Raw genomic sequence first — 27318 nt, 5'->3', positions numbered from 1 at the left:
ACACATGTGTCATGTGAGCACACAGCAAGATATTAGCCATCTACAAGCCAGGAAAAGAGTTCTCACCAGGAACCATATTGGCCAGAACCTTGATCTTGGTCTTACCAGGCTCCAGAACTATGAGAAAATAAATATCTGTTGTTCAAGGCACTAAATCTATAGTATTATGTTATGGCAGCCCAAGCTGATCAATATACTCATTCACACTTTCCTTCAAGGGTCTCCTCAGCCTGCTTTGATTTCCAAGTCCTTGGCTCAGCCTAGGCTGTCTTCAGTTGGTCACAGTCATTGAGAATTTTTTTTTGTCTATTTGAGTCTAGTTTATTCCATTCTAAAGCAGTTGCTCCAGGAAAGCAAACCAATACAAATCCAAAGCTATGTGAGGTACACTCAACCCCCTTTTTAAAACCCACTCAGTGGCCTTTCAAGCTGTGGTGAGATGCTGAGATGGTCCCTGGAGGAATGCAGAGGCCTTGCCTTGGAAAGTAGATCCGTTCCTCTTAAGCAATTTCATGTAAACAAGTTAGCCTATCAATCTCCAGTTGCTCAGATTCCAATCTGTCTTATTATGGATTCAAACCTGCTGCACAGAGAAAACGCACTCCTTCCCTAAAGAACTGTTGTTTCAAAACACCCAGCTTTCTGAGTCACTCCCCCATCTACCCTCTTCCCCTCCTTGCCTTTTCAAAGGAGCTTGGACTTGGTTGGAGCTTTCTTTTATAAATGCAAACACAATTATGACGTATGCATGTCGGTACATCCTAAAGGGGTAAAGGACAATACTGTGGCACTCACAATCACAATACCTTCCTTTCTATCCCCTGTTGAGCTCCGAATGTTGCTTCATTAGTGTGGATTTGGTCACAGTGCTCTTTGCCGCCATAGTTTCTATTCCAGAGCCCAAGGAGCTGCGAATGCTATATAATGTATGATTATTAACCTACATCAAGCAATCATAGTGGTTCAGTCTACTGTTTTCCTACTAATTCAGTCCTTAATTAATAACCTTAATTATTTTCATGAATAGAATAGGAGTTATACAGTGGAGAAACCCGAAATTGCCGTGGCAGATGCATTCCCACTCCCAGCTATAGCTCTATACGGAAGTCAAATTGGAAAAGGTGAGAAACTGCCTAATACAGGAAGTTATATTTTTGAGGTGGTTTCTCTCATCTGTTTGGACGAATACAAACCTCTGAAGTATCAGCTGTTAGAAACCAGGATGTGGGGGAGAAACACGGGATGCAGTCTTGCCTGAAAGGGGGTTTGGCATCAAAGCAAAGCCAATGTAAGTTAAAAATGAACACTCTGCACTTAGAAAACCAAATTATGCAAATCCATCCACTTTCTCCCTCGCTGACTTTCCCCTGCGCTGGCTGGCTGGCTGGCTGTATGAGGTTGGGGCGAAAGGCGGAGTGGGTGCTCGTAATCCTCAGGGTTAGCTGCTGATGTGACACAAATCTCAGCCGGGGAAACCAGCCTTGACTGGAACCGGATGCACATTTTTAAAAAACACCAGAACAAAAAGAATAAAACCGTGAAGTAGGACAAGCATCAAACTCAGGCCCTGTCTAGAGGGAGTGTTCAGATGAAATGTCACGGTGCAACAAAGATGGTCCAAAATCAGTGGAGGTGCAGGGGAACAAGGTAGTGGATTTCCTACATTTAATAATAAACAAGGTAAGCCGAAACCAGTTTGGCTCAGTGGATAGAGCATTGGCCTGTAGACTGAAGGGTACCAGGTTCGATTCTGGTCAAGGGCATGTACATTGGTTGCGGGCATATCCCCAGTAGGGGGTGTGCAGGAGGCAGCTGATAGATGTTTCTCTCTCATTGATGTTTCTAGCTATCTATCCCTCTCCCTTCCTTTCTATGAAAAGTCAATAAAACACATTTAAAAAAATAATAATAAACAAGGTAGGATAAAGGGGATCTAATCTAGCCACCCGTGGTTATTGGGTGAATAGGAGTGGCATAAAACTTCAAGTTGAGGAACATGCTGTGAGCAGTATAACTCAAGATGAACTTGAACAAACACCCAATTATCATTCAGGAGTACGTCGGATTTTGGAGAAGTTCTGGAATAAATACAATGTGTGCAAATTCCATCTAGGAATCGGCTTGGAATTGGGAATCTGGCTGCGGAGAGAGCAGGTGAATGATGGCTTATAAAACCAAACATCTACAACTCAGGGCTTACTACATTGCCCCAAAGGGAAGCACAAAACAGAAGAGAAAGTCCTATGGAAACAGCCCACCAGGTAAAAAAGAATTCGTGTGGCACCAGCGAATCTGGTCTTTGCTCTTTTCCGGTCACCTGCTGATGGATGCGCTCTGCCTGGTGGGATGGCAGGCAGGCAGAAGTATCGTCTCCTGATAGATGCTTTCCACCTTCTTAAATGTTGTACACAAACCTCCCTAGTCATCAAGGCAATAATTAACTTCATTTTGATGCTGCCTAATTATCATGTTTACTTCTCACACTATCATCACATATTGGCTTATTTTTAAAAATATTATTAGTGGTAACAGATAAAATAAATAAAAGTCTCAGTCCTCGGGAGAGATGAAGCTGTGGGCGACAGTCTTTGTTTTCAGGGAGGCAGCCTGGCACCGTGGAGAGAGAACAGGGTAGGGATTCAGGAGGGAAAAAACCCCACAATCTGAGTTCAGATTTTGACTTGGCCTTCATTTACTCATCTGATAAATGAGAAGAAGAATATTTACTCTTTTAGATTTGTCCAACTGACTAAATAGATGAGATGTTTGTAGTGATATCCCTAAACTAGTTTGTGGCACATAGTAGCTTCTCCTTACATGGCTATAATGATAGCAATGAGGGCCATCCTGTCAGACCTTTGGAGCAAGATGTTTGGAAACTCACACACTGTTGGTTATTCATCCAACAGCTATATATTTAATTCTGGAGGGAATAAGAGAATGTATGAATGAATGAATGAATGAATGAATGAATGAATGAAAATGTAAGGAATGTGCCGACACTACTAATCACTAAACACTTCAAAGTGGATTCTGACTCCCAGAACAGTGCCTCGTGCTCAGAATTTGTTGCAGTGAATGAAATAAAACTTATTTTTAAGACTTCCCAAATAAACACTGTCATACTGATGGCCACCCATACCTGGCCTTCTACCTTCACCTCATCCTGGCCAACCTGCTCCCTCTCCCTCTGCCATCACAGGTCTCCTTCCTCCTCCTGCCTTCCCCTGGCTTATTGCCCACATCTGAGATGCCTGACTTTCTCATCATTTCTCACCAAAGATGAAGGAGAAATGTTTCTTGTCTTCTAAGGACTCAGATTGTGGGGGGAAAAAAAACTATAAAATGTGGTATAACAGAATAGAATTAGAACAGTTGCAATTCCTCAGATCTGGGGGTTGATTACATATGTAGGTGAGACATCCAACTATGAGTGCCTGTTCACATCGAGGCCCCCAGGTCACCCTCCTCTCCTGCACTACTCTACCCTTGGTCCACTGACGTTGTAAGATATAGGAAAGGGCAGATCTGAAGGGTCCTGGAGGACCTGTGAAAAGATAATCTCAAACGGACTCTCTGTGCAACAGCTGTTCTCACGGCCTCCTTCTCTACATTCCTCTTCAATCTTTTAAGAGAGGAGCTGTTGTCCACAGAGCTGGGCCTTGCGCGGGTGCAGGCACAGTGCCATAGCCCAGGGCAGGAGCTTGTATGTGCCCAGCAACACTAGCCATGGTGGATGGAGGCCAATCTCAGCCTCCTGCTTCTGGTCCACAGCTTCCCATCTTCTTCCACTCTCTGTGCCCCTGAATCTCAGCCTTGGACAAAAAATGGTCCCCTCTACCTACGTCTCCCTCTGGCTCTCAGACACACACATTTCACAGACTCTAAATCCCATTCAATTTAGTTTAATAGTAAAGGTGACAGGTATAGGGTCAAAAGCACATGATTTAGAGGCTTCATTTCGAAGGCCCAACCAGCAGCATCAAAATCTGATGCAGTTGGTTGTTTTGGTGGGAGCCATATGGGACATGTCACTCGGGAAGAATATCAAGAAAACAAAGTGTAGGCATTTCACCAGCTCTGTCATGAGCTACCACTGTCCCTCACCTACCTCCTTACCACCTAAAGGGATGATAGAGCTTTCATCCTGGAGAGACCAAAATAATGACTATAAAGTTATATTTTTAAAAATGAAGAAGCTAAGTGCCCATCAGCAGATGAGTGGATTAAAAACTGTGGTAATCTACACAATGGAATACTATCTGCAGTAAAAAAAAAAAAAAAAAAAAAAAAAAAGATAAATAAGAAGGAATTCTTACCATTTGCTACAGCATGGATGGAACTGGAGAGCATTATGCTAAGCAAAATAAGCCAGTCAGGGAAAGATAAGTATCACATGATTTCACTTATTTATGAGATATAATGAACAACATAAACTGATGAACAGAAACAGATCCAGAGGCAGAGAAGCATCAATCAGACCATCAAACTTCAGAGGGAAGATTGGGGAGGGTGGGGGTAAGGGGGAGAGATCAACCAAAGGACTTGTATGTATGCATATAAGTCTAACCAATGGGCACAGACAACAGAGGGGTGAGGGCATGAGTGGGGGGTTAATGGGACGATAAGAACACATATATAATGCCTTAATCAATAAAGAAAAAGCAAACAAAAAAAGAAGAGATAGAAGGAGGAGTGCTTAATGATAAAATGTACGAAGAGCTTTGAACACGAGAAGTTATTTTTCTGCAACCTTACATATGAGACATTGCCCAAGACTATCTTCTAGTCTGGTTGAGTTTTGATACTTATTCCTAAAATCCATAAAATTAATTTGTATTTTGCTCTACAAAATCCATATGTAAAATAGAAAGATGTACTTTTTGCTTTTGCATTGGCCATAGAGATTTTTTAAGGCTACCAGAGGTGTCCTCGGACAGAAGCAAAATCTGATTCAAATGTATTAAGTACAAGGAGACAGAGAACATTTGGCAAATCAATGAACAAATGTTAGGAATGTTAAGTGTGGAATGAATAAATATGGAAATAGACAAAATAACATTTGCAGCCCCATATTGAATACACTCTTTATCATGGAATGTTTACCCCTAGTTTATGCAAATCTCTATTCAAGCTGGTTGATACTTCTAGTAATTTAGGACCAAAAAATTCTAGACCTAATTGTTCTAATTTGAAAAATTTCTATTATTTTGGGATATCTGTCCCAAAATTTTTTTGTGATAGTAAAAGAATTAAATATTAATTTAGAAAGAGAATAGGAGAGAGACTGAGTAAGAGAGACTGCTGTCCAATTCATCCAAGTGGAATTTTCAACTTCTATTTAATTAAACCAATCTAGGAAAGCTTCAAAATAATCCTCCTTCAGAATCTTGGCTTTGACCTCCCTAAAGGAGTTTCTGAAGTTCCTTTTGATGATATAAATATTTTAAATTTTCCAGATTATTTTTTGGAGGAGTAGACAGCAAAAACAAAGTAGAAAGGGGAAAAAAAGGGGGGGGAATGGTTATGGTTTTAAAACAAACTAGGGTATCTTATTTTTAATGAAGTAGATTGCATTTTATAAAAAAGTATTATATAATCATACTTTAAAAAATTATTATTAAAGTGCATTGTAAAACCGTATGTTCATCGGTTGGATTATATGAGAGAAGTTCTTTGAACATGAAATAAAGGAATCATGTGATAACTCTATCCATTTCACATGATTAATGAAATAATAAATGTAAAATTTAAAACTTGAAATTGGCAAAAAAGAAATGCCACAAATTTCATTATGAAACCTCAATAAATATGTCTTGGTTTTATATTAGCACTAAACTATGACATCTCCATTTGAAACAAGTCAGTTTTGTTTTTGATTCTCTAAGAGACCGTTTTCATCTCCTGGCAGATGCCCAACTGCTTAAACTCTCCTTTAATCTCTTTGTATTTGGTTATGTCGCTGGCTTACACTGCCCCGAAGGCCACTTGTGAGCCTTGGAGGTTTATAGGTGTCTGTCATGATGCATTTTCTGGTAATAGTTGCTTAGCTACATTGCAAATCTTTTGTTCTTTGCTCATGGATAAATCCCACCAGGCCTCCAAGAGCATAAGCTGGCATTAGCTTGTCTCTCCATATCTTTTGTCCTTACCGCTGCTGAAGCCAGCATGTCAGGCACTAACTCAGGAACTTTCTGATTTTTGTACGATGTTAATGTGATGCTTGTCTAATATGACTCATGGACTCTGGGGCATACCTGCTCTTTAGGCTTCTCCCTGCCATTGGAGAACTGTGTCCTCAATGACTTTTTATTGATGTACACTAATATGCACTTTTTCTTCTATGCTGTGTGACACAATTATTCTCTGTCCAATGCTTTACTCTGTCCTACAGGCAAGTTTTCATTCACAGTTTGATAGAGTGTTCAGACCTAATAACTACTTGGAATATCTCATTCATGTAATCTATGTATGTTATTTACAGTTTTAAATATCATATCCCCCACACCCTAAATGTAACATTCAGTAATAAAACCAAAATGCATACATATCTCTAAAATCTATGAACAGGAAAGACTTCCAATCTGAAATGCTACTTGTAAACCCAAATCAAGCCCCTGAGAAAATGCATTAACTTTCTCAAATAATCAGGATCAAAGACATAATTTGATAATTGGTAGTAGTTATAATCAAGTTTTTCTAATTCTATTTTAGTGCACATTCAGATACACAGAATTATTGGACTTTTGCCCCCTCCAGGGAGGGTGAGCTCTACCTCTTGTTCCAAGACAGGCCATTTCACCTGGCTGGTGTTCTGAAAGTGCTCCCTTTTAAAGCAACACAGTCTTTCCACATGTTACATCCATCACTTCCAACTAGTTCTAGTTTATTCATTCAATAAATATTATTTAGTGCCAACTATGGTGTCAGATGAAGTGTTAGGTATTGGAGATAAAAAGATGAAAATGCTGGAATCACTGTCTGAGGACATCTCCAGTGAGGTCCTGGCTGAGCATTGGGTAAACTATAACCATGAATTAGGAGAGCTATGCCAGAATCGATGTGTGTGCTACGTGTCACGAGCATAGAAAGAAGGGCTCAATGGATTCTCCAGCGAGAACTAGGGAGAGAGGTGGGCTGTGAAGAATGAGAATTAAAATATCAGGTAGAGCCAAAACCGGTTTGGCTCAGTGGATAGAGTGTCAGCCTGTGGACTAAAAGGTCCCAGGTTCGATTCTGATCAGGGGCATGTACCTTAGTTGTGGGCACATCCCCAGTGAGGGATGTGCAGGAGGCAGCTGGTCGATGTTTCTATCTCATCAATGTTTCTAATTCTCTATCTCTCTCTCTTCCTCTCTGTAAAAAATCAATAAAATATCCTATCTATCTATCTATCTATCTATCTATCTATCTATCTATCTGGTAGAAAAGCAAGGAAAGCATCCAGGCTGATTTCATTCATTCCCATATCTGAGACATCTCCACCCTGCCTGCCCATTAGATACACAACAACTCTGTGTTCACTTTAATCAATCTCTTCTCTCAAGTATATTTATTTTCCTGGATGTTCTCACTCTTTGTAACTTTCTCAGATAGGCTTAGCTTGACCCACCTTCACTACCATCCCTGTAGAGGCTGGTTAAAGGCCCTGATTTGCCCTCATAAAGTCCCATATATTTTGAGCATAATACTTATCACAACTGAAATTAATTAATAATGAGAGTACCTTTACTATAGTAGCACACTATCTTGAGAAAATAACATCTAAATTAACTAGAATTATCTAGAACCTAGAGTCTAGATGAGCAACGTACCCAGGATGGCGCCATGGCTGTCTCATTTACTGTGTCCTCAGGTCAAAAGCGGACTTCAGTGCATAGAGGAGCACAGAGCGTACTTGCTGAATGGACACAGGAACGAATAACTGCACCATTTCTTCTACAGCATGGTTTTGGATTCTTTTACCGACAACCACCTCCAGTTGGTTTAATGTGGAGTGTACAGAATTGAACTCACGTTTTCAGATTTGTCCGTCTTACTTCTAGACTCAGGGGAGTGACCTCTAGAGAATGGCATTTTAGAAACCACAGAGGCCTCAGGATTGGGAATTATCTGTTGCAAAGGGTAGAGGAAACTTCTCCAAGGTGCTGAAGGGGGACCACCAAGAGAGGATTCAGAGCCCCATAAACAGAGGACACATGGCCAGGTTAGACTCTTCCTTTATTGATTGAGTGCATTAAAAGTCTTCATCACATTTTCTACAGATTTTATGTCCTTAAAACCCAGCAGTTTCTGAAAAACCAGGGAGAAGTTCCTTAAAGCCAAGTTCCAGCCAAAGAAGCCACTAGGCCTTTCCCCAGTCACAGTGCTTCCTCTACTCTATTCCCTCCTCACTGTCCCACTCATCTCTGCCACTGATTCCCCAATTCTATCCATTGTCCTGCATGCCTTCCAAGTCTCCCAAGGTCACAGGGCACTTCACACTTGTTTGATGACTCTTGTTAAGAAGTCTTGAATTGCCCTAACCGGTTTGGCTCAAAGGATAGAGCATTGGCCTGCGGACTGAAAGGTCCCAGGTTCAATACACTTGTCTTACATCCCTAGGATGGCTCCCAAGACTCCCAGCCCTTGGTGTAAACACCCTCATTATCCCCTCCCCTTGAGTGTGAGGAGACTCATGACTCTGTTGAGATGTCACTCCATGACTAGGTTACATTAGATGGCACAGGGATTGTGCAGATATAATTAACATTCCTAAAATGACGGCTTTGAGTTCAGCAAAAGAGAGATTATCATGGGTGAGCCTGGCCTCACCAGGTGAGATGCTCCTGCTGACCTTGAAAGAGGAAGCTGCCATGTTGTGCAGGGAACCATGAGCCCAGGAACAGCAGAACCTCCTAGGGGCTAAAGACAGTCTCAGTGAACAGCTAGCAAGAAAATGGGAACTTCTAACCTACAGCTGCAAGGAGCTAAATTTTACCAATACCTCTGAGTCTCAGATGGAATCATAGTCTCAACTGACACCCCAATTTCCACCCTGTGAGTCTGGGCTGAGGATCCAGTTAACTGGTGCCTGGATCCTGACCACAGATAATGCAAAATAATACATGTATGTGGTTTTCAGCTGCTAAGTTTGTGGTGATCTGATATGCTGCAATAGAAAACTAAAACATCCATCAAGTAGGTTGTCTGCAATTCTTCACACGTCACTGAATTCGATGAATTTAGTGATGCTTCCTATTGCACTTGGCTCTGAAAAAATTTGAAGGTGATTTAAAGGACAAAATTAAACAATATATGGTCCCTGGAAACTATGTTACTTTGAGACTATATTCAACAAAAAAGGAGGGTAGCACTTTAGCTAGTCACTCAGGAGAGCCTTGTGTTTTATAAAAAACAAAACAAAACAACTGAGCACATGGATTTGAATCCAGGCTCTATCACTAACTAGCTGCCATTGTCTTGAACACATCAAAGGCAAGGTAACTTCTTGCTACATTAGCTATAAATAATCATTATAACAGCTACCATTTGTTGATAAAGTTGCATGTATCAGGGACAATATGTTTATTATTTACAAATACCATTATACCACACCAAATAGACACGTTCATTTTACAGACGACACTAGTGAGGCTCAGAGAGATTAGGCATAATAACTAACACCATGGAGTTACTGCAGAACAAGGACATTGTTCTGAAGCTGGGCTCTTTGCCTTTAAAGTGAGAGGTTACTGTATGGTGCTCTTTGGTGGATCATCCCATAAACGTGGAAGGAGCGTGGGGTTTCCACAGCACAAAGCAGGGAGAGGACTCCCCTCCCTTGCACCTCAAAAATAAGTCACATGTGAGTTCCTGGCAGTACAGATGTGTCCAGGGGAGATAGTAACAGGCCTAGGGCCCAGCCAGTGAGGCTGCATGGGTTTAAGAACTCGCTTCCTTGGATCTGCAGGAAGAAGTCAATGCGAACTTTTTGAGCCTCAAAGAAATTCCTAAAGGGTCCCTTTAGGAATAAGCATGAATATTCAAATGTATCCAAAGTTTAGCAAATTCACAATGACAAATGTAACAGTTCCTCTAAATTAAAGTTCATCTCTTGGCAGTTTTGAAGGCTTGGAAAAAATGCCAGCAACAAGGACTGGGAAAGAAAAAAATCTTTAGATTCCCTGAAAACATAGATAGTTTTTGCGAAAGACATATGGAGGATCCCATACTGTGCCGAAAAAGAAAATTTATAAATGTCAGCTCTGTAGCAGCAATGTTGGAGGGGTTTAAGCAATCCACACTTAACTGTGATGAGAGAAAAAAAATACACTGTGAGTACACATTTGCCATTAAGAACTAATTATTCTTAACCTGTACTGTTTTCAGGAAGTATGGGCGAGGGGAGAGAAGAAAGAAGGCTCCAGAATCCAGGCAAGATAGGTTATTTTCATCCAAACAGGCAATATTCAGAGATTCTATACTGTTTAAGAAATCTACTAAGCCCTGGCTGGTGTGGGTAGTGGGCTGAGTGTCTTCCCATGCCCCACAAGGTTGCTGGTTCAATTTCCTGTCAGTGCACATATCCAGGTGGTGGGTTTTATTTTTCAAATAAGTGAAAACATTAAAAAATAAATACATAAAAATGCTACCAAGAAGTGGGATGGTGGAGGGGTCACAGTACAGGCAGAAGAGCTGAGTTCAGGTCTCAGGGTGCCTCACTTTCTTCATCTCTTCAATACAAAAGGTCATTATAACACCTTCTCTAGGCTCATAGTGATGAAGGAATGAGATACTGCCAGCCAGTTCCGCTCAGCAAATATTAACCATGGCCTCCCCCTCCACAAGCTTACAGGTGGTCCTTATTTAGGAAAGAATTCTGTGAACATTAAGACACTACCCGAATGCCTGTCATTTTAACTTATTAACCAACCTATGAGGTTATTGTTGGAAACATTTGAAAAAAATGACCAAGACTACACTCTGTATCTGACTCATTTCTTTTTTCAATTTAGGATATTGTAGCAAGAATTACTTATTTTGGACTAAAAATTGGAATCTGTAACCGTGTCTCATTTTAGACAAACCACAGCTACTATTAGAGGGTCTTGTAAAACATCTTTTTTCCTTTCCAAAGGGAAAGAAGTAACAAATTAAATAGCAATTCAAAATCAGGGAAGGCAGGAAGAGAAATGGCAGGTAGCACATGCATTCCTTGTTTCCCTGGGGATGGGTCATCTTCCTTTCTCCTCCTGAAGGCTCTGACTGGAGATCACCCCAATTACACACTGCCCTGGTTGGCAAAGCGCAGAGCTGAAAACAGGAAGAACACGGGAAACACCAACTGTCAAGAGACACAACAGGACTTCAGCAAAGAAAGCATAATCATCTCCTAAGAAACATACAACTTCTTAGAACTTCTGTTAAGTGATGTCACAGAGGCAGTGCTGAAGATGAGCCTGGGTTCCATAAATCAGCACTGTTTCCACAGCTGGGCTGCTTGCACAGACTGGAGGACCATTTTCTTAAGTAAGGCATAGTGCTGGTCTGACATTAATTTAACAAGGTAATTATCAGGTGAAAAATCGCTGCCACACTGAACCTGAATAATAACTCTCATAATTACGGATTTTGGGCCCATCTTTAAAAGAAATAATAGAGCTCTGAGTACTTAAGCATTTTATAGGAAATACATTTGGGCACAGTGTCTAATAGTATGGAAAACTATTAAGGACATAATTGGTGTTTTATTTACATAATCTGCCAAACAGAGCTTATCATTTCTCTTATGATTCTATTGAAGAGAAGCAAATAAGTTCAGAGACGTTACGTTGTTTTAGGCAGGCAACCTTGAAAAAGCTGATTATCATTGATTTTTTTTTTAAGTTTGAAAGTTAAATGTTCCTAAATGCCTCAATTGAATCAAAGTGGTTGACTTTATCAAATGTGAGTACTTCACACATATGACATAACGAACACACATATGGCATGACAAACATTTCCAGAAGAAATTTTATTTCTCCCAGGTAACCAACTTCAATTTTTGAAATATTTTCAAAGCTTGTATTAATTCTGCAACACACACACACACACACACACACACACACACACACACACAAGAAGCGTGCTCTTTCATTGTTCTCAGTGTAACTTACCCATCCTGGCATAGCAAATGATGTATTTTTCAAAGTAAAACAAAAGATGATCAAATTGTAAATAAGATGATTCAAAGGCAGGACTAAGTAAGACTTATTTTTTTTTAGAAAAGTCTGTAAAAATAATGTAATACTCTCGTTGTTCCAGATAATATGAAGAACTTGTCTCATCGCTTGCTCACACGTGACTCACTTCCTCCTTCTACAGATCTTCAAAATGATTACTAGTGTCAATTTCAGCTTCTTCTGACTTGTTGAAAAGCAAAAGATGCATGTTGCGTCAGAAAAGTTCTCATCAGAATATATTGAAGGCAGCAACAATTGGGAAAGGACCGACTTCATAAAAATAAACAAGCACACTATAATAGTCACATAAAGCCGATTCTCTTGGAAAGAATAATAAAGGCACCAAGTTCCGTAAGGTCTTGAATTCAAATATGACTACCTGGATGAAACAATAAATAATGGAACACGTCCTGATGTGTGATTTTGTCAGAAGGCCTCTACATTCTTAGTGAAAGCCACCTGAGCATGCCTAACACAGTTGTACAAGAATGTTAATTTAAACTGATTTCAACAAATGCTCTACCTTCACCATTTTCACAAATAAGGTACATTCACAACCTGAAAACATGTCACAAAGTAAAGATTAGGCTATACCTTAGCTTATGGGGAGTGGGCCTCCCAGCAGCTCACCACACTAAGTATCACACAAAGATGCAAACATCTCACCTTAAACTGTTTTTTAAAATATTATTTTTTGTTAAAAAATAAAAGAAAATATACTAATGTTACATTTGGATATAGAGTCTAAAAATATGGTGGTGAGCATGGTTAAGAACAGTTTCATAAATTGAGGCAAAGGGCATCAATATGAAACCATCTGGCTAAGATTAAGTCCTAGAAACAAGAGCTCACTAGACCTTTAGCTCCTTTAAGTCAAGAGATTGTGTTCATTCATCTTCTTATCACTAGGGCACAGAAATATGTCATATGGAAAGTCCCAGAGAAAGGTTTAATAAATAAACAGGTGTTTCCACTGAAATGAAGTCCATTAAGATTTGTTCAATAAGTAGATTCATGTACCTAGTTAACCAATGCTAGAACTACTTATCCCATGAAATGGACTTACCAGGAGGGTGGCAGACTAACCATGTAGTGAAATACTCTATCAACCCATGGCCCAAAGTTTTAAAGAAAAAAAAATCAATCCTAGTGTTGTAGGTTGGATAAATGTGATTTTAGTTTGGTGTTTAAAATATTTGAGTATTGAGTTCTGTTTCTGTTTGTGGACAAATTTTTAAACTGCTCTGTGACATTTCTGTGACTCTGACATCAATGAGTAGCTACAATTTGAGATTTCAAGGGGTAGAAAGTTACTAAAACATGGTAAATATCATATGCACAATCATGTGCCTATTGGCCAACTATTCAGGCCCTGTGGTTCATATTTGTACTATTTTTCAGTGCTATTGTACATTGCTCATATAGTCCATAAATACTTCTGAAAGCCTATATTTTCAAAACATTGTGGTAGGGTATTTTCTGCCATGGCTTCAGAAAACTAAGGGTTTTAGCAGGTTAGAAAGAAATATTTCCAGCCCTATAGCTGAGGTCTAAATGAGGTAGTAATCAGAAAATAGAGAAGAGGTGTGTTTTTGAGATTCTGTGTGACTATGATCTGTCTGGCACATGTATTTCCTGACTCTTGATTTCATAGTTTATTCCTACTATTTCTTCCCTATGATTCTCATACCAAGATGGCATTACACCATCATGGGCAAAGCTTTTTATTATCAAAAGACTCAATTTGAGTTAAAATCAGGTTTGATCACTCCTTTCTCAATGTCATATGGTCACTTCCCTTGTCCTGCTGTTCCAGTGTTGATGCTATTGCATTAGAGTTAACTGTAAGCTCCTTTAAGGCAGGCAAGTATCTCAATAACTATGCCCAATCCTGGCAAAGTCAACTGTATAAGGCCTGCAAGAGGGAGTTTGGATTTAAATTTAGGAGAGCTTCAACCTGTACCTCACCCAATTCACTGCTGAGGTGTTTTGTTCTGTAGGAGAGATTCATGAAAACAGGGCTGTACATACACAGAGGCAAGACTTCCATGAATAAGAAACCAGGTAAATCTCTTAGAGTTTTTTCATGTAATGTGCCATGCTCACACTTTATTTTAGCTTCTCTGAAATTATCAGGATTTCATATTTAAGCATGAATTTGTGGCTGCCAAATTCAACAAAGAAAAGCACAGGATTCCCAGGTAAGTCTCAATTTCATATAAACAAAAGATAATTTTGTAATAGAACTATTGCATTTTATTTTATTACATTTATATTTCATTACATTTTAACTAGCAACCTTATCTTCGAGATGATGAGTAAATGGGATTAAAAGAGGATCCAAAGAGATGTATCTCTATAATTCTGTTATCTTTGCCAAACCTTAGACAATAAATGCCAGTTATACTACCTGTAATTTTAATAATTAAAAAGTTTGCCACAATCTTCCTGTGGCCCATGATGGGATAGTGCCACCTTTGTTTAAAAACCATAGGAAAGATATAGGAATAGGAATATAAGCTATGAAACCAAGAGTCAGGAAATGTATGTGTCCGACCCCATAGATATGATAGTCATACAGAGTCTCAAAAACAATACATGCTGTCCATTTCCTGGTTAGTACTTCACCCAGACCTCAATTAAGCATTTAAGGGCAGTTATGGGTCTGACTTGCTCAAGTCAGTCAGATCCATAACTGTATATTCGACAATAAGTTTTATCTCCATGAGAAACCCAACAATCCTCCTAGATTTCATAACAGCTTGACTATAAAGGGAAAACAGAAAGTCATAAAATCATAAAGATCAATTACAAATAAGGTGATGGTTATACCTTCAACTTGCATATTATTTTAAATCCATTCAAAGTACTTTTATGCCCATTATTTCATGTAATTATTAGTGTGGTATTTATTAGCAATGAGAGAATGGAATGTCTTTTCAGCCTATTGTTATGGCTCATTTGCAAATCTTGATATCATCCACTGGAACCACAAATGGGAAGAGATTCAGTTTCCTTTCTCCCCTTCAGGAGTCTGCCAGTTCATCGATCAGTTGTAGGCTTTCTCTCAAGCCTTTTTTATAACTAGTCCCAGATTTGATATTACTATCACAGAATATTTTATTTTTGAGCCATTTAGCTGATTATGTCCATCTAAGGTAAAAGTTTTAAATAAAATGGAATTAAAAGCAAATAAAAAAATTTGTGAGAAAATGCCTTTCTCCTTAACTGTATGCCCTACTCTAATGACAAATAGCAAAAACTCAGTGATATCTGAATGGATTAACCAAAGTATGAGTGCAGGAACAAATAAACTTCAAATGATAGTGTGCTTTAGTCCTAATTTAATTCACTCCAAATATTGCCAGTCTAATGAAGACTGTTGTTGAAAAGGGTCACTTGCTAAAACCACAAGTTCAGAGGCCAGGGCCAACCAGAAACCATTTAGTGCAGCTCCATGGAAAGGAAATCATTTTCTGGAGTCATCTGAGACAAAGATGTCCATGTCATTAAGCAACGAAAATGCCACAATCATCCAGTATTTAACCATCAAATAGTACTTCGAGGCAGTGTTTTCTTTTCTCTAAGATACATTTTTTAAATGTAATTGAAGCTCATTTCCTTTCACTGTGTCCCCAATAAATAATATAGCAGGGCCAAAGGTGCCTAGTACAGTGGCCAGCACTTGAGATGTGTTCAATAGCTTCTTGGTGTCAAAATAGGTGTTGGAATCCTAACCCTCTGTTGGACAAGTGTCATTGCAATAGTTTGGAACTCGTTTGTTTAAATCACCATATCCCATTAATACCACTTTTTCTCCCAATTGGTTAGGAATTCAATTCTTAAGGTGTCCATATAGAAAGAAGACAGGGTGTGGTCTGGCTTTGTGCAAAGGCAGCGTTTTCCCTGCTCTGTGCCAAATGACTAAATGAACAATGGGAACTATCTTCTATTTTAAAACAAGTGACCAGCATATCATAGGTTTCACTCATTCTCTTGGTCATGCAGTCATTCATTCATTTTATTCATGCAATAATTACTCATTATGTGCTTTCCATGGGCATCCCTAAGCTAAGGTTACATATTATTTAATCTTATTTAATCTTCACAAGTACCCTATAATGTTGGTGTTATTACCTTGGGTTTATATATAAAGAAACTGAGGTTAAATTAGTTTAAGCAACATGCCTAACTTTACAGAGCTATGGTAGAGCAAAGACTCAAAATACATCTGTGTAGATCCAAAGTTCATGATTTTCATTTCTACTTCTGTAAATAAGTAAAAAAAAAAAAAATGGGGAAATGAGGAATTTTCAGAGGAACATAGCTATTTTGTGGAGGAAGATGCCCAGGACCAGCTGGCATATGCCTCCTGAAGAAGTTCGGAGTCTTCAAGCACTGGCTACACAAACCTGAGCCTTTCTAGATTTCAGGTGGACTCTCTTTTCACACACACAGATCCTGTGCTTTTCAACCTCTTCTCCCCTGTGCTGCTGGGACATTCTGTGCATACAGCTTTTTAAAATGGCCACATTCATGACACAGTAGTTATTAAGTGTGATGTCAAAGCTTCTATGCATATACTCAAGGGGTGATTTTCCCAGAAATCAATCTTTAATCATGTAATAAATTAGAGAGAAAAAGAAAGTGGAGGAAAATGCTTTAAAAGTCTTTCTATTCCAAGCACACTAAAGCACAGCTGGACCAGATGAAGCAATAAAAAGCAGGAGAGAAATAGTAACCAGAGATGCTGAAGCTGTGTGGGCTTCATGGAATTCCTCTACCTTTGGGGCACACATCCAAGTACACAACACATAAAAACACATATTACAGATGAAAACTGAAGCTCTTAGGCTATACTGCAATGCCATCAGAGCTGTCAGAAGAAAAGGAGGTGGGAAGAAAATGTATAAGAGAAATGAGTGTCAAAATGATTCCACAGAGGGACCAATGTGTGTGTGGTACTTCAAACTATCTAATGGGCCTTGATGACCAAGAGAAAGAGAGGAAAATAATGCTATGCACAGTGATGACATGCCTTAAAACAACCTTCATTTTCCGGAAAGTGAAATGTCCCCTCAGTAGCCACAGAGAGAAAGAGAATGAACAGTTTGGCCGGTGTGACTATAAAGGTGTGAGGTCACGTCAGAAATCCTTATTCCAGACAGAAGTCATGGTGAACTAACAACTGTGTTGACAGAAAATTATTGGCAGCCATCAATCCCGAAATTCCAAACAAGAGTTAGATTAATGACAACTATATCTGAATTGCCCTGGGTCTCAATCTAAAGACCACAACGTGCTCATTGGAATTCAATCCAATAACAAAAGCTATTTATGGAGCATGCTCATGGTGCCGGAAACTCTGCTAAGAACTTCACATGAATCAGAACGTCAAACTTTTCCACTGAAACCACTGATGCTTAGAACATGACTTATGCCAAGTGATGCAGGTAGTAAAAGACAAAGCTGGATTTGCACCCAGGTATCATATCCAGAGCCCCTGCCTGTACAGTACATCTTTCCTAAAATGTAGGCCTGTAGGAAGTGCCCCCGAGACAAGATGGCATTTTAGTAGTTATATCATTTCTCACCTGGATTTCCAAAGCAATGCCAACCAAGACATGTTTAACTAAGTGTGGGAGTCCTTACCCACCAAAGTACAGAGCCCTACACATACTCACCCACCCTTCCCTTCTGCATGTCATTTACCCATCCGGCACAGAGCTAGTTTCTGGGAGGAGGTCTTCTCTTTGGTGATAAGGGAAAACCAGCCAGAGTGGTCCTATGGGCTCCCAGCTGATCATCGGGGCTCTGCAGCAAGCTCTACACACTGAACACATGTGACAAGCACCTGCCAAGTGGCAAGCCCATCAAATGATGCACAAAAGCTAGAGTGAGGCTGAGACTGGGCATTGTTATCAATAACAAGAGTCAATACTGATGACACTACATTTTAAATGGTCCAAGGTTTGCTTTAATTTTTTAAAAATTATTATTATTGATTTCAGAGAGGATGGGACAGGGAGAGACAAAAACATCAATGATGAGAGAGAATCATTGATTGGCTGCCTCCTGCACACCCCACACTAGGATTAAGCCTACAACCCGGGCATGTACCCTGATTGAGAATGGAATAGTGACCTCCTGGTTATAGGTCAATGCTCCACCACTGAGCCACACCAGCTGAGCCAAGGTTTGCTTTTAGTGGACTAATTAATTTAATTTTTAGCACAAGCCAGTGATGATAGTATTGTGCCCATTTTACAGATGAGTAAATGGAGGCTCTGTTTACAAAACCTAGCACAGATTAAAACCCAAGAATATTCACATCAAACACTGGTACCCTTTTGACTTTGCTGTGTGGCCTCTCTAAAGCCATGGGACTCAGGAGAGCTTTCTCCACGTAGTTCTCCCAGCAAAGAAATATTCCCTGAATGAACTGGGAACTACATGTTTCCTGTTGATGAAGAACATGGCCAATGTGGACCTGGACACGGCCTCAGTGTCCTGAAGGGGTTACCAGCACCTTTACCGGAAGGGTATTTGTGATGATCATGAGGACAGAGAAGGGGGAGGGGCACAATTCTGTCATATGCCTGAAAGGGGAATAGAGGAGCATCAGTACTTGCTTGAAGTTCACAGAGAGCAATCAAGCTAAGAGTGGTTGTTTCTATACAAGACAGGGAAGGAAAACCACACAGGATGCCAGAAAGTAAGTGTGCCAAGTCTGCCTGCAGAGGCCTGGGGAAGCCACCCTCTGTTCGCCTTGCCTGCTGTCCTATCAGACATGGGATTATTTGCAACTTATGTCCCTGGAAATGTGGGAATTGACAAATCCATTTCTTTCCCATTAGCTATGGGAGGATGGGGACAGGAAAGGGAAGATGCTCTGACTTTGACTTTGAAGTCAGTGGACTGGAGGTCCAATGACTCATCAGCTGGGACCCTCTGGACCAACTTTCCATATTCAGAAAAGATGCTTTTCAGCCTAATAGTCTTTCATCACTAATCTGTTGACAAAGAGGAAAACACTTACCTCTCCTACCCCCAGGAGAAACCTACCTCCCTGGAACTGCTAGAGAACAACTTCCCGATGTCCCACGAGGCAGGGGCTGGAAAGGTGCTTTAGGGACACCCAGCCTGATATCAGATAGATCCAGGAACCTTGTCCATCAGGCGCTCTCCACACCAGCCAATTCCAGTAGTCTCTGTCCCTCCCCATCATGTCCCACTTGGGAAAGGAGTCTTATCCCATGAGGAAATAAGGGGGTGTGGGGGTGCAACACAACCAATACAGAGGCACAATGCACCTCCTGAATGCACTTATTTCCTGATTTTTTTCATTGCTCCCCTGCCCTGCTTCAAGTAGATCAGACCATATCCTAGAGCTTATTTGAAAATGCCAACACAGCGTTCAATTCAATTGTTGATTCAATTCTTCCCGTTAAAAAGGTCCAGAGATCTAGATTGTTTTGCCAATGCTCTGTGTGTTGACATAAACTTTCCCCCAAATGTCAATTCATTCATTCAATTATTCATTCAGCAAATATTTATTGAGCACCTATTACGTGTGAGTTCCTGTATTCATCTGAGAATCCAGCAATAAATAACATAAAAGTCCTGCCCAGGCAGAGATAACATTCTAATAGAGGATGACAGGGAACAAATATATAAGCAAACACACATTATGGGGTTCACACAGCTTAGAGATAGGATATCTTAGAGCCAGAGGGACCCTCTACACACAAGAGAGATGGGGAGGGAGAAGAAGCAGTTTTTCCTAGGAAGGGGTAAAGAAATTTCATTTGGAATATTTCTTGGTATCCAGAATGGAAGTAATTTGGGGATTTTTTTACATGTACAAGTGAAGACTGTATACGTAAATGTAATAGTGAAGAATTATATTCTTCCTCAGAAATGCAAAGCTCATGGCTCCCTGGAAGGACTCATGGAGGAGCTATAGCCTGCAGCCCAGGCCAGCAGTGCCTTCCCAGCCTGGCAAGGAGTGCCTGGACCACGAATGGGTTAAGGTGGCAGTGCTGGTGCTGGGAGCACTGCATAAACAGCGCATGTGGGGCGGGCATTCTAAGTCTGCTTCATCTTCCCTTCTCCGGGTCCCGGCTGTCAATCAGCTGTCACTTGCCCGCACATCAGCAGCGTGTGCACATCACCAGGCTGTCGGCAAAGCAGCTGATGAGACTTGGCTCCAAGCTGTCAGTCATTTTTGTTTCTCTTCTCTGCTTGGGAAATATTTTGGCTCCGAGAAACAAAGAAACCTGGGCAACAATGGCTCAGAGTCAGGCATTCCTCCTGCCCATGGATGCAAGATCGTAAAGGGGAACTGATCATGCCTCACCCCCAAATGATATCGGGGTGAGGGGTGGACAGAGGGAAGATGGGGGACCTGTTTTATGAGTACAGGCTTTAGAACTGTAATTCTAGTTCCCGGAGCAGACCCTGATGGATTCCAAACAAACCAAAAAAGCATAGGAATAGGAACATAAAACAATGATAACTTGAAAGTATCTGAGCTTATGCCCCAAAAAAGAAGAAGAGGAGGGAAAAGAAAGAGAAGGAGGAGGAGGAGGAGGAGGAGGAGGAGGGGAAGAGGCTCACAAGATAGATGACTGCTCAGTTGGAAATTATTCACCATTGATCAGCAGGCTTTTGGGGAGAGAGTAATTGTTGGGTTGCTGAGTTCATTTATCTCCTAGGGATTTCGGAAACAGCGGCTTCTAAGCCCAACTCTCTTATGATCTCAGGCATGTCTTGGGGCCACCCTCACCCAGAAAAGCAAATTAACTCATCAGGACCCCATGAAGTGGCTTACCTGTGCCTGCAACAGGGTTGTTATGCTGAATAAAGACACTGAAACAGCCCGTTGTCTGACATACTAGCTGACGCCCTCACCCAAAGTATTTATTAGCAATATTCCACACCTTTAAAAGCCCAAAGTACACAGATCCAAAGAGATGCTCCTGACAGAGTTTCCATAGGATGACAAGTCTAAGTTGCTGAGCTTACCCCTGTCTCCCACTATAGCAAATCACCACGCATATATTAGCATAATTAATTACCACATCATGCAACAGATCCAAACAGGACTGAGTTGCCTAAAGTCACCAAAATTAAAACACCACCACCAACTTATTGTTCCCAATAGCTTTAGAATACAGTTAGCAGCCATCAGATCTTTCAATCGTTTTTAACAAGAGCCTGACCTCTAAATTGCCCAATGCTCTGGGTTACCTCTTTCAAACATCCTGCAGCTGGTTCCAGCATCGTCTCCATGTTTGTGACACGTGGGGCGTCTTACCCTCTGACAGACCCTTCCCTATGTGCAGCTCTGGTTTCTGGAAACACATCTCCCCTGATGTAAGCGGACATTAATTGCCTGGGAGCTGATGTATCTGTGCCTCCCAGTCTCACAGCGGCACCAGAGCCTCTGATCTCTGACAAGGTGGCTGAGCCTAATCAGGACAGATCAGCTGCTGCCCAAGGTGCCGTGGGCTGTCATTTGAGGGTCCTTACGGAGTTATCACTCGCAGGAAAGTGAGGGAACTCTCATTTTGTCACCACCAGTCCCCAACTGTATGGTCAAAGCCACTGGGGCGTCCCCCACCACACCCAGAAAAGGTAGCACTTGGCCAACAAACACCTGAGGTCATGGGTAGGAGGGAATGAGAAGGATGTTGCTGATAAATTAACTAGGAGCAATTTTTAAAGGAACCTTCAGAAGTAGCACCCTGGCAGTGAAGTGTAAGCTGTCAAGTATAAAAGGGGGGTCCCAGGGAGGAGACCAACAGGAAGTCTCTGCAATTCAGCTCCCACTTATCACTGTGTGACTTGGTTGCTATTTGCCTGGCTCACTAAACAGCACGTGTCCAAACACGCTAAGCCTCCACGGAGCCCCGGCTGCCACCTGGGACAAGGCCTTGATCAGAAGCGAGAACATCAGGAGTGGAGGTATCACTTTCGGGGGCCGTGGGCACCGTGCTAGTCTCTGAAGACCCCTGCGGTTTTCTTAGAGGCACAAAAAGAGGAAATATCAGAAAAACAAACTTCGCTCTTACTGTATCGCTTCGGTCCGTCTTCCAGACAGAAGGAAAGGGTCAAGGTGGCATCATCTTCAAAAAACTCCGTGGCAAACGCGTCCCACCAGAGGTTGTCGCTATCCTGCAAAGAGATGGATTGTTGATTTAGCAGGCAAGAGTGGGAAATCTCTCAGAGGGGAAAGAAATAGAAAACCCAGTCACTGCTAGCATATGTGTGTGGGTGTTCTAGAAAGTGGGTGGGCGGGTGCAGGTCATTCTTCAAATGAATTGTCCCCAATGGGGACTGAATTCCGATTTAATAAACGGGTTCATCCAAACCGAGTGAAAATTAATTTTGGAGGACATATTTGGGAAGATTCAATAAGTTTACTCCAGAGCACAATGAGATTTTCTTTTAACAACAAGGTTAGCATTTCATGTAAAATACGTTCAACTTTTTCTCTCTTTCTCGTGGCTCTTGTACAAGTCCAGTTTTATAAACAGAAACCACATTATTACAACTAGGTTAAGGAGGGTACATGTTTAAAAACACAACTTATTTCAAAAGGGTAGGTGTGGCTTACAGCCCTACTCTGTGCAAATGTTCCTATAAGCAATGTTTCCCAAACTTTTGACATATGTGTACCCCTTCTATAATTTTTGTAATGCTGAGTACCCCTCGTACTCATGAGAATGTAGAATTAGGCGCAGCTAAGCACTGTGCAGTGCATATCCCCACCAAACTCCGGTGCAACGCGTACCCCCACCAAACTTCCCGTACGGAATCCAGGTGTGGCTGCCACATGGATATATGTAGATAGATCTGTTTCTATCTAGATCAGTGGTTCTCAGCCTTACTAAGGCCTCAATTTAATACAGTTAGTTCCACGTGTTGTGGTAACCCGCAACCATAACATTATTTTTGTTGCTACTTCATAACTGTGATTTTGCTACTGTTAATGAATCATAATGTAAATATCTTGTGTTTTTAGGTCTTGGGCTCTACAGAAGCGATTCTCAACCTATAGGTAGTGACCCACAGGTTGAGAACCGCTAGCAGGGTCACCTAAGACCAAGGGAAAACACAGACATTTACATTACGATTCATTAACAGTAGCAAAATTACAGTTATGAAGTACCAACGAAAATAATTTTATGGTTGGGGGTCACCACACCATGCAGAACTGTATTAAAGGGTTGCGGCATTAGAAAGGCTGAGAACCACTGATCTAGATGGTCAAAGCAATCGTCACGTGCAAATGGACTGTGTGGGAGGACTGTTGTATAGATAACCCCTAGCTTGTTAGTCAAGCAGTTATTAAAAGTGAAGCAGTTCAGCAGAATGCAAACCACCCTCATGAATCCCGTCTGTTTGTCTTGGGATGAGTGCTTCCCTTGCTCATCCAGAAAACACTCCGAGCTTGGCCCAGCTTAAGGCAGTGAAAACCATCGCTCCTCTCCAAGGGAGGAGGGGGCCTTTTGTCCCAGGAATGAGGAAGGTTACGCAGAGTGTCATGTTTAAGAGGGGGCCTCGTGCTCTGGACAGTGGCCCATTTACCCCTAAATTCTTAAGCACATTCTTTTCCCAGAAGATTGTTGGTGGGGGCCAGACCTCAGGCCCAAGATGGTTCGCAGCTGCCTGTCAGAGCGGGGAGGGGGAATGGAGAAAGGGGGCTGCTGCTCCCCAATCCATAGCCCCCTGCCGTGGCCCTGGCGGAGACACCCAAGACCTCAAGTCTGCCCGTTAAGTTGTTCTGCTTATGACAACATTAGGTTGTTGTCACTGGCAGGCTTCGGGAACAAGTCTGCAGTCCTAGCAAGAATAATTAAGGGGCCACTGAAGATGGATGCCATCCTCTTTCCAAAAAAAAAAAAAAAAAAGGCAGACAAATGAATTTATTTTCGGTCTCTTTTTTTCTGGCCTCTTCCCAATCACCACACCAAAAGCCAGCACTCTTCTTAGTAAAAAGACAGTAAATAGAAAACCACTCCAGGGCAATTCGTGGAGCCAATACAAGCTACCCCTTTTTCTCATTTTGAAAACAAATACTAATTGAACACTTATTATGTGCAGGCCCTCAGGATATGGGGCTGGGTGAGAGACTGGTCCCTATCCCAAAGGGCTCAAAACCCGATAGTTGGAGATCTCCAAACAAGCACCTAACAGGTAGCCTCACTCCATACCAGAGACCTGGTACAAAGCCTGGGAGCCCTGGAGGCTGTCAGAGCTTCTAGAAACCTCAGTGGGCTTAGAAGGGGAAGAGGCAGCTGCGGAAACAAACCCTATTTGGGAACCTGGATGCACTGGCATATTTTATTTCACATTGCTACATAGATGAATAAAGAATAAGTTAACATTTATTGAGTGTTTACCATATACTAAGCACCGCTCTAAGTACGTACTGTACATTTTCCCACTTGCTCTTCCCTACCTCCCTGCAGAAGTAGAAGCTTAGGTGGTCCATGTAAGCTGCCCAAGTACATTCAGCCACGAACTGGTGGCACTGAGATTGAAACTTGGACCCTCGATCATCTGAGACCTGCCCCGGCTCCTCTGCCTGACATTTCTCCAGCAGCCTTTGGGAAGGCAGGAGTCAGGGCTCATCAGAAAGGAGGGAGAGCTGAAAGGGACTATTTTGTCTCAGGCTAGTTTTTCTTCCCAGCTCCTTGCTGTCTGCGCTGCCCTGCGGCCAGGAATCATACCCAGGATGCCTGGCACTGCCCAGTACATCAGGTGGCCCGGCATCCTTGGTGGGCAGACCTCAGGCCTCGAAATCATCCCAGCTACAGGAACGTGGACCACTTATTCCACTCCCTAAGCCTGTTTCCTTGCTGGGAGGTGAGGCTGATACTAAGAGGAACAACAGTCATAATTGCCTGGCAGAGTAGATGTAACAGAACAACAACACTAACAAGAATACCTCAGGGTCAATGTGAGCATCCACTACATTAGTGGGTGTGAAGTGCCCAGCAGGGAGTTTCTTTCAGCATTTTTCTACTAATGATCTCTAGAAGTTTCAAATTCTTTGCCATTAGAAGAAATGCTGCTGCAAGTGCCTTCATAAGACCCTTGTGCATACATATGTGTAAGGATTTGACTTTTCTAAGAGGATATCCCTATGCTTCCAGATTGAAGACTTATAGTCTGACCAGTGCGTGGATAGAGATGAAACAAAGCCTAGTTCTAAATGACATATTTCTCAGTGGGATCTACAAAGTCCAGTCCTGCCAGGAGAAAGGTGAGCATTAAGAAGTTCAAAGGAGATGCAAAAGAAACCATCAATAACCACTGCATGGGGGAACATACTTGCCAATGTTATCACCAATAAGGGTTTAATCTCCAACATTTACAGGGATCTCATGCAACTTAACAAAAGGAAGATAAACAGCCCAATCAAAAAATGGACAATAGACCTAAATAGATATTTTTCAAAAGAGGACATAAGGAAACCCAAGAGACATATGAAAACATGCTCAAAGTCACTAAATCATCTGAGAGATGCAAATCAAAACGACAATGCAGTACCATCTCACATCTGTCAGAATGGATACCATCAACAAATCAACAGTCTACACGTGCTGGAGAGGATGCAGAGAAAAAGAAACCCTCATGCACTGCTGGTGGGAATGCAGACTGGTGCAGCCACTGTGGAGAACAGTATGGAGTTTCCTCAAAAAACTAAAAATGGAACTCCCATTTGACCCAGTGATCCCACTTCTAGGAATTTATCCCAAGAAACTAGAAACACCAATCAGAAAGGATATATGCATCCCTATGTTCATAGCAGCACAATTTACCATAGCTAAGATTTGGAAACAGCCTAAGTGCCCACCAAGCAGGTGAGTGGATTAGAAAATGGTGGTACATCTACACAATGGAATACTATGCTGCTGTGAAAAAGAAGGAAAGAAGGAACTCATACAATTTGCAACAGCATGGATGGACCGGGAGAGCATTGTGCTAAGCAAAATAAGCCAGTCAGAGAAAGATAAATATCACATGATCTCACTCATTTATGGAAAATAATGAACAGCATAAACTGATAAACAAAAACAGATCCAGAGACAGTGAAGCATCAATCAGACCATCAAACCTCAAAGGGAAGGCAGAGAGGGTAGGAGGAAGAGGAGAGATCAACCAAAGGACTTGTATGCATGCATTTAAGCCTAACTAATGGACACAGACACTAGAGAGTTAGGGCATGAACAGGTGGGTCAGGGAGCAATGAGGAGGATAAGGACACATATGTAATACCTTAATTAATAAAGAAAAAATATTTTTTTAAAAAAGAGGAAAAAAGGTATATAGGCTGATATATAATGCTAAGCAAAATAAGTCAGACATAAAAAGTTAAAACCATATGTTTTCGCTGATATGTGGACTATAAAAATGAAAGCAACAAACGAACAAACAAGAAAAACAAAAACTCATAGAGACAACAGTATGGTGGTGACCAGAGGGAAGGGGAATTGGGGTGTAGTTAAAGGTAAAGGGCATCAAATATATGGTGACTGAAAAAAAGCTGACTTTGCATGGTAGGCACACAATCAGTATGCAGATCATGTGTCATAGAACTGTACACAGGAAACCCATGTAATCTTACTAACCCATGTCACCAACATTTTTTAATTAAAAAAATAAACTATATAGGCTGATACACATAAAAAGATACAATAAGGAAATAATAATAGCAATAATAAAGCTTGCCTAGCCTTCTCTTAAAGGCAGCGTGTATTTCAGGGGCTTCCTTAAGCAACAGGAGGAATATTTCCTGACACGGATACAGAAGGAAAACGTAGGTGCTTCCCGGTCTTCTCCAGGGACTTATGGGGCAGAAGGACTGAGCTCCAAATGCCCGATCCCAACCGTGGCAGGAGGTGGGAGGTGGGGAGGAATCCAGCTCTCTGCACCCACAAGGCTTCCGATCGGGTCCCGCCTTTCCGAGACACAGGCCCTTCCTGGCCTTGCTGCTGTTTATTATTATCTAAACAGAGCATGATTAATGTTCAGTGAATATTAATAGGTAAAAAGTCATTCTTTTCCCAATGCTAGAAGTAACAACAGCACAGAGCGGCCT

The 27318-nt window shown here is 41.4% G+C and overlaps 1 protein-coding gene across 9 annotated transcripts in view; it reads right to left on the bottom strand.

Moving 5' to 3' along the window:
- LDB2 (LIM domain binding 2) overlaps positions 1–27318 on the bottom strand; it is a 328763-nt gene that overhangs the window by 185450 nt on the left and 115995 nt on the right. For all 9 annotated transcript variants that reach the window (XM_084889093.1, XM_084889100.1, XM_084889094.1 and 6 more), the window contains exon 2: positions 22280–22382. In XM_084889093.1, coding sequence (XP_084745219.1) covers positions 22280–22382 — 103 coding nt within the window. The remainder of the gene's footprint in view (positions 1–22279; positions 22383–27318) is intronic.

Source organism: Pipistrellus hanaki (assembly GCF_964339955.1).
Source record: "Pipistrellus hanaki genome assembly, chromosome: 1".
NCBI classification, from domain to species: Eukaryota; Metazoa; Chordata; class Mammalia; order Chiroptera; family Vespertilionidae; genus Pipistrellus; species Pipistrellus hanaki.
This window is presented reverse-complemented; position numbering and strand designations above follow the sequence as displayed.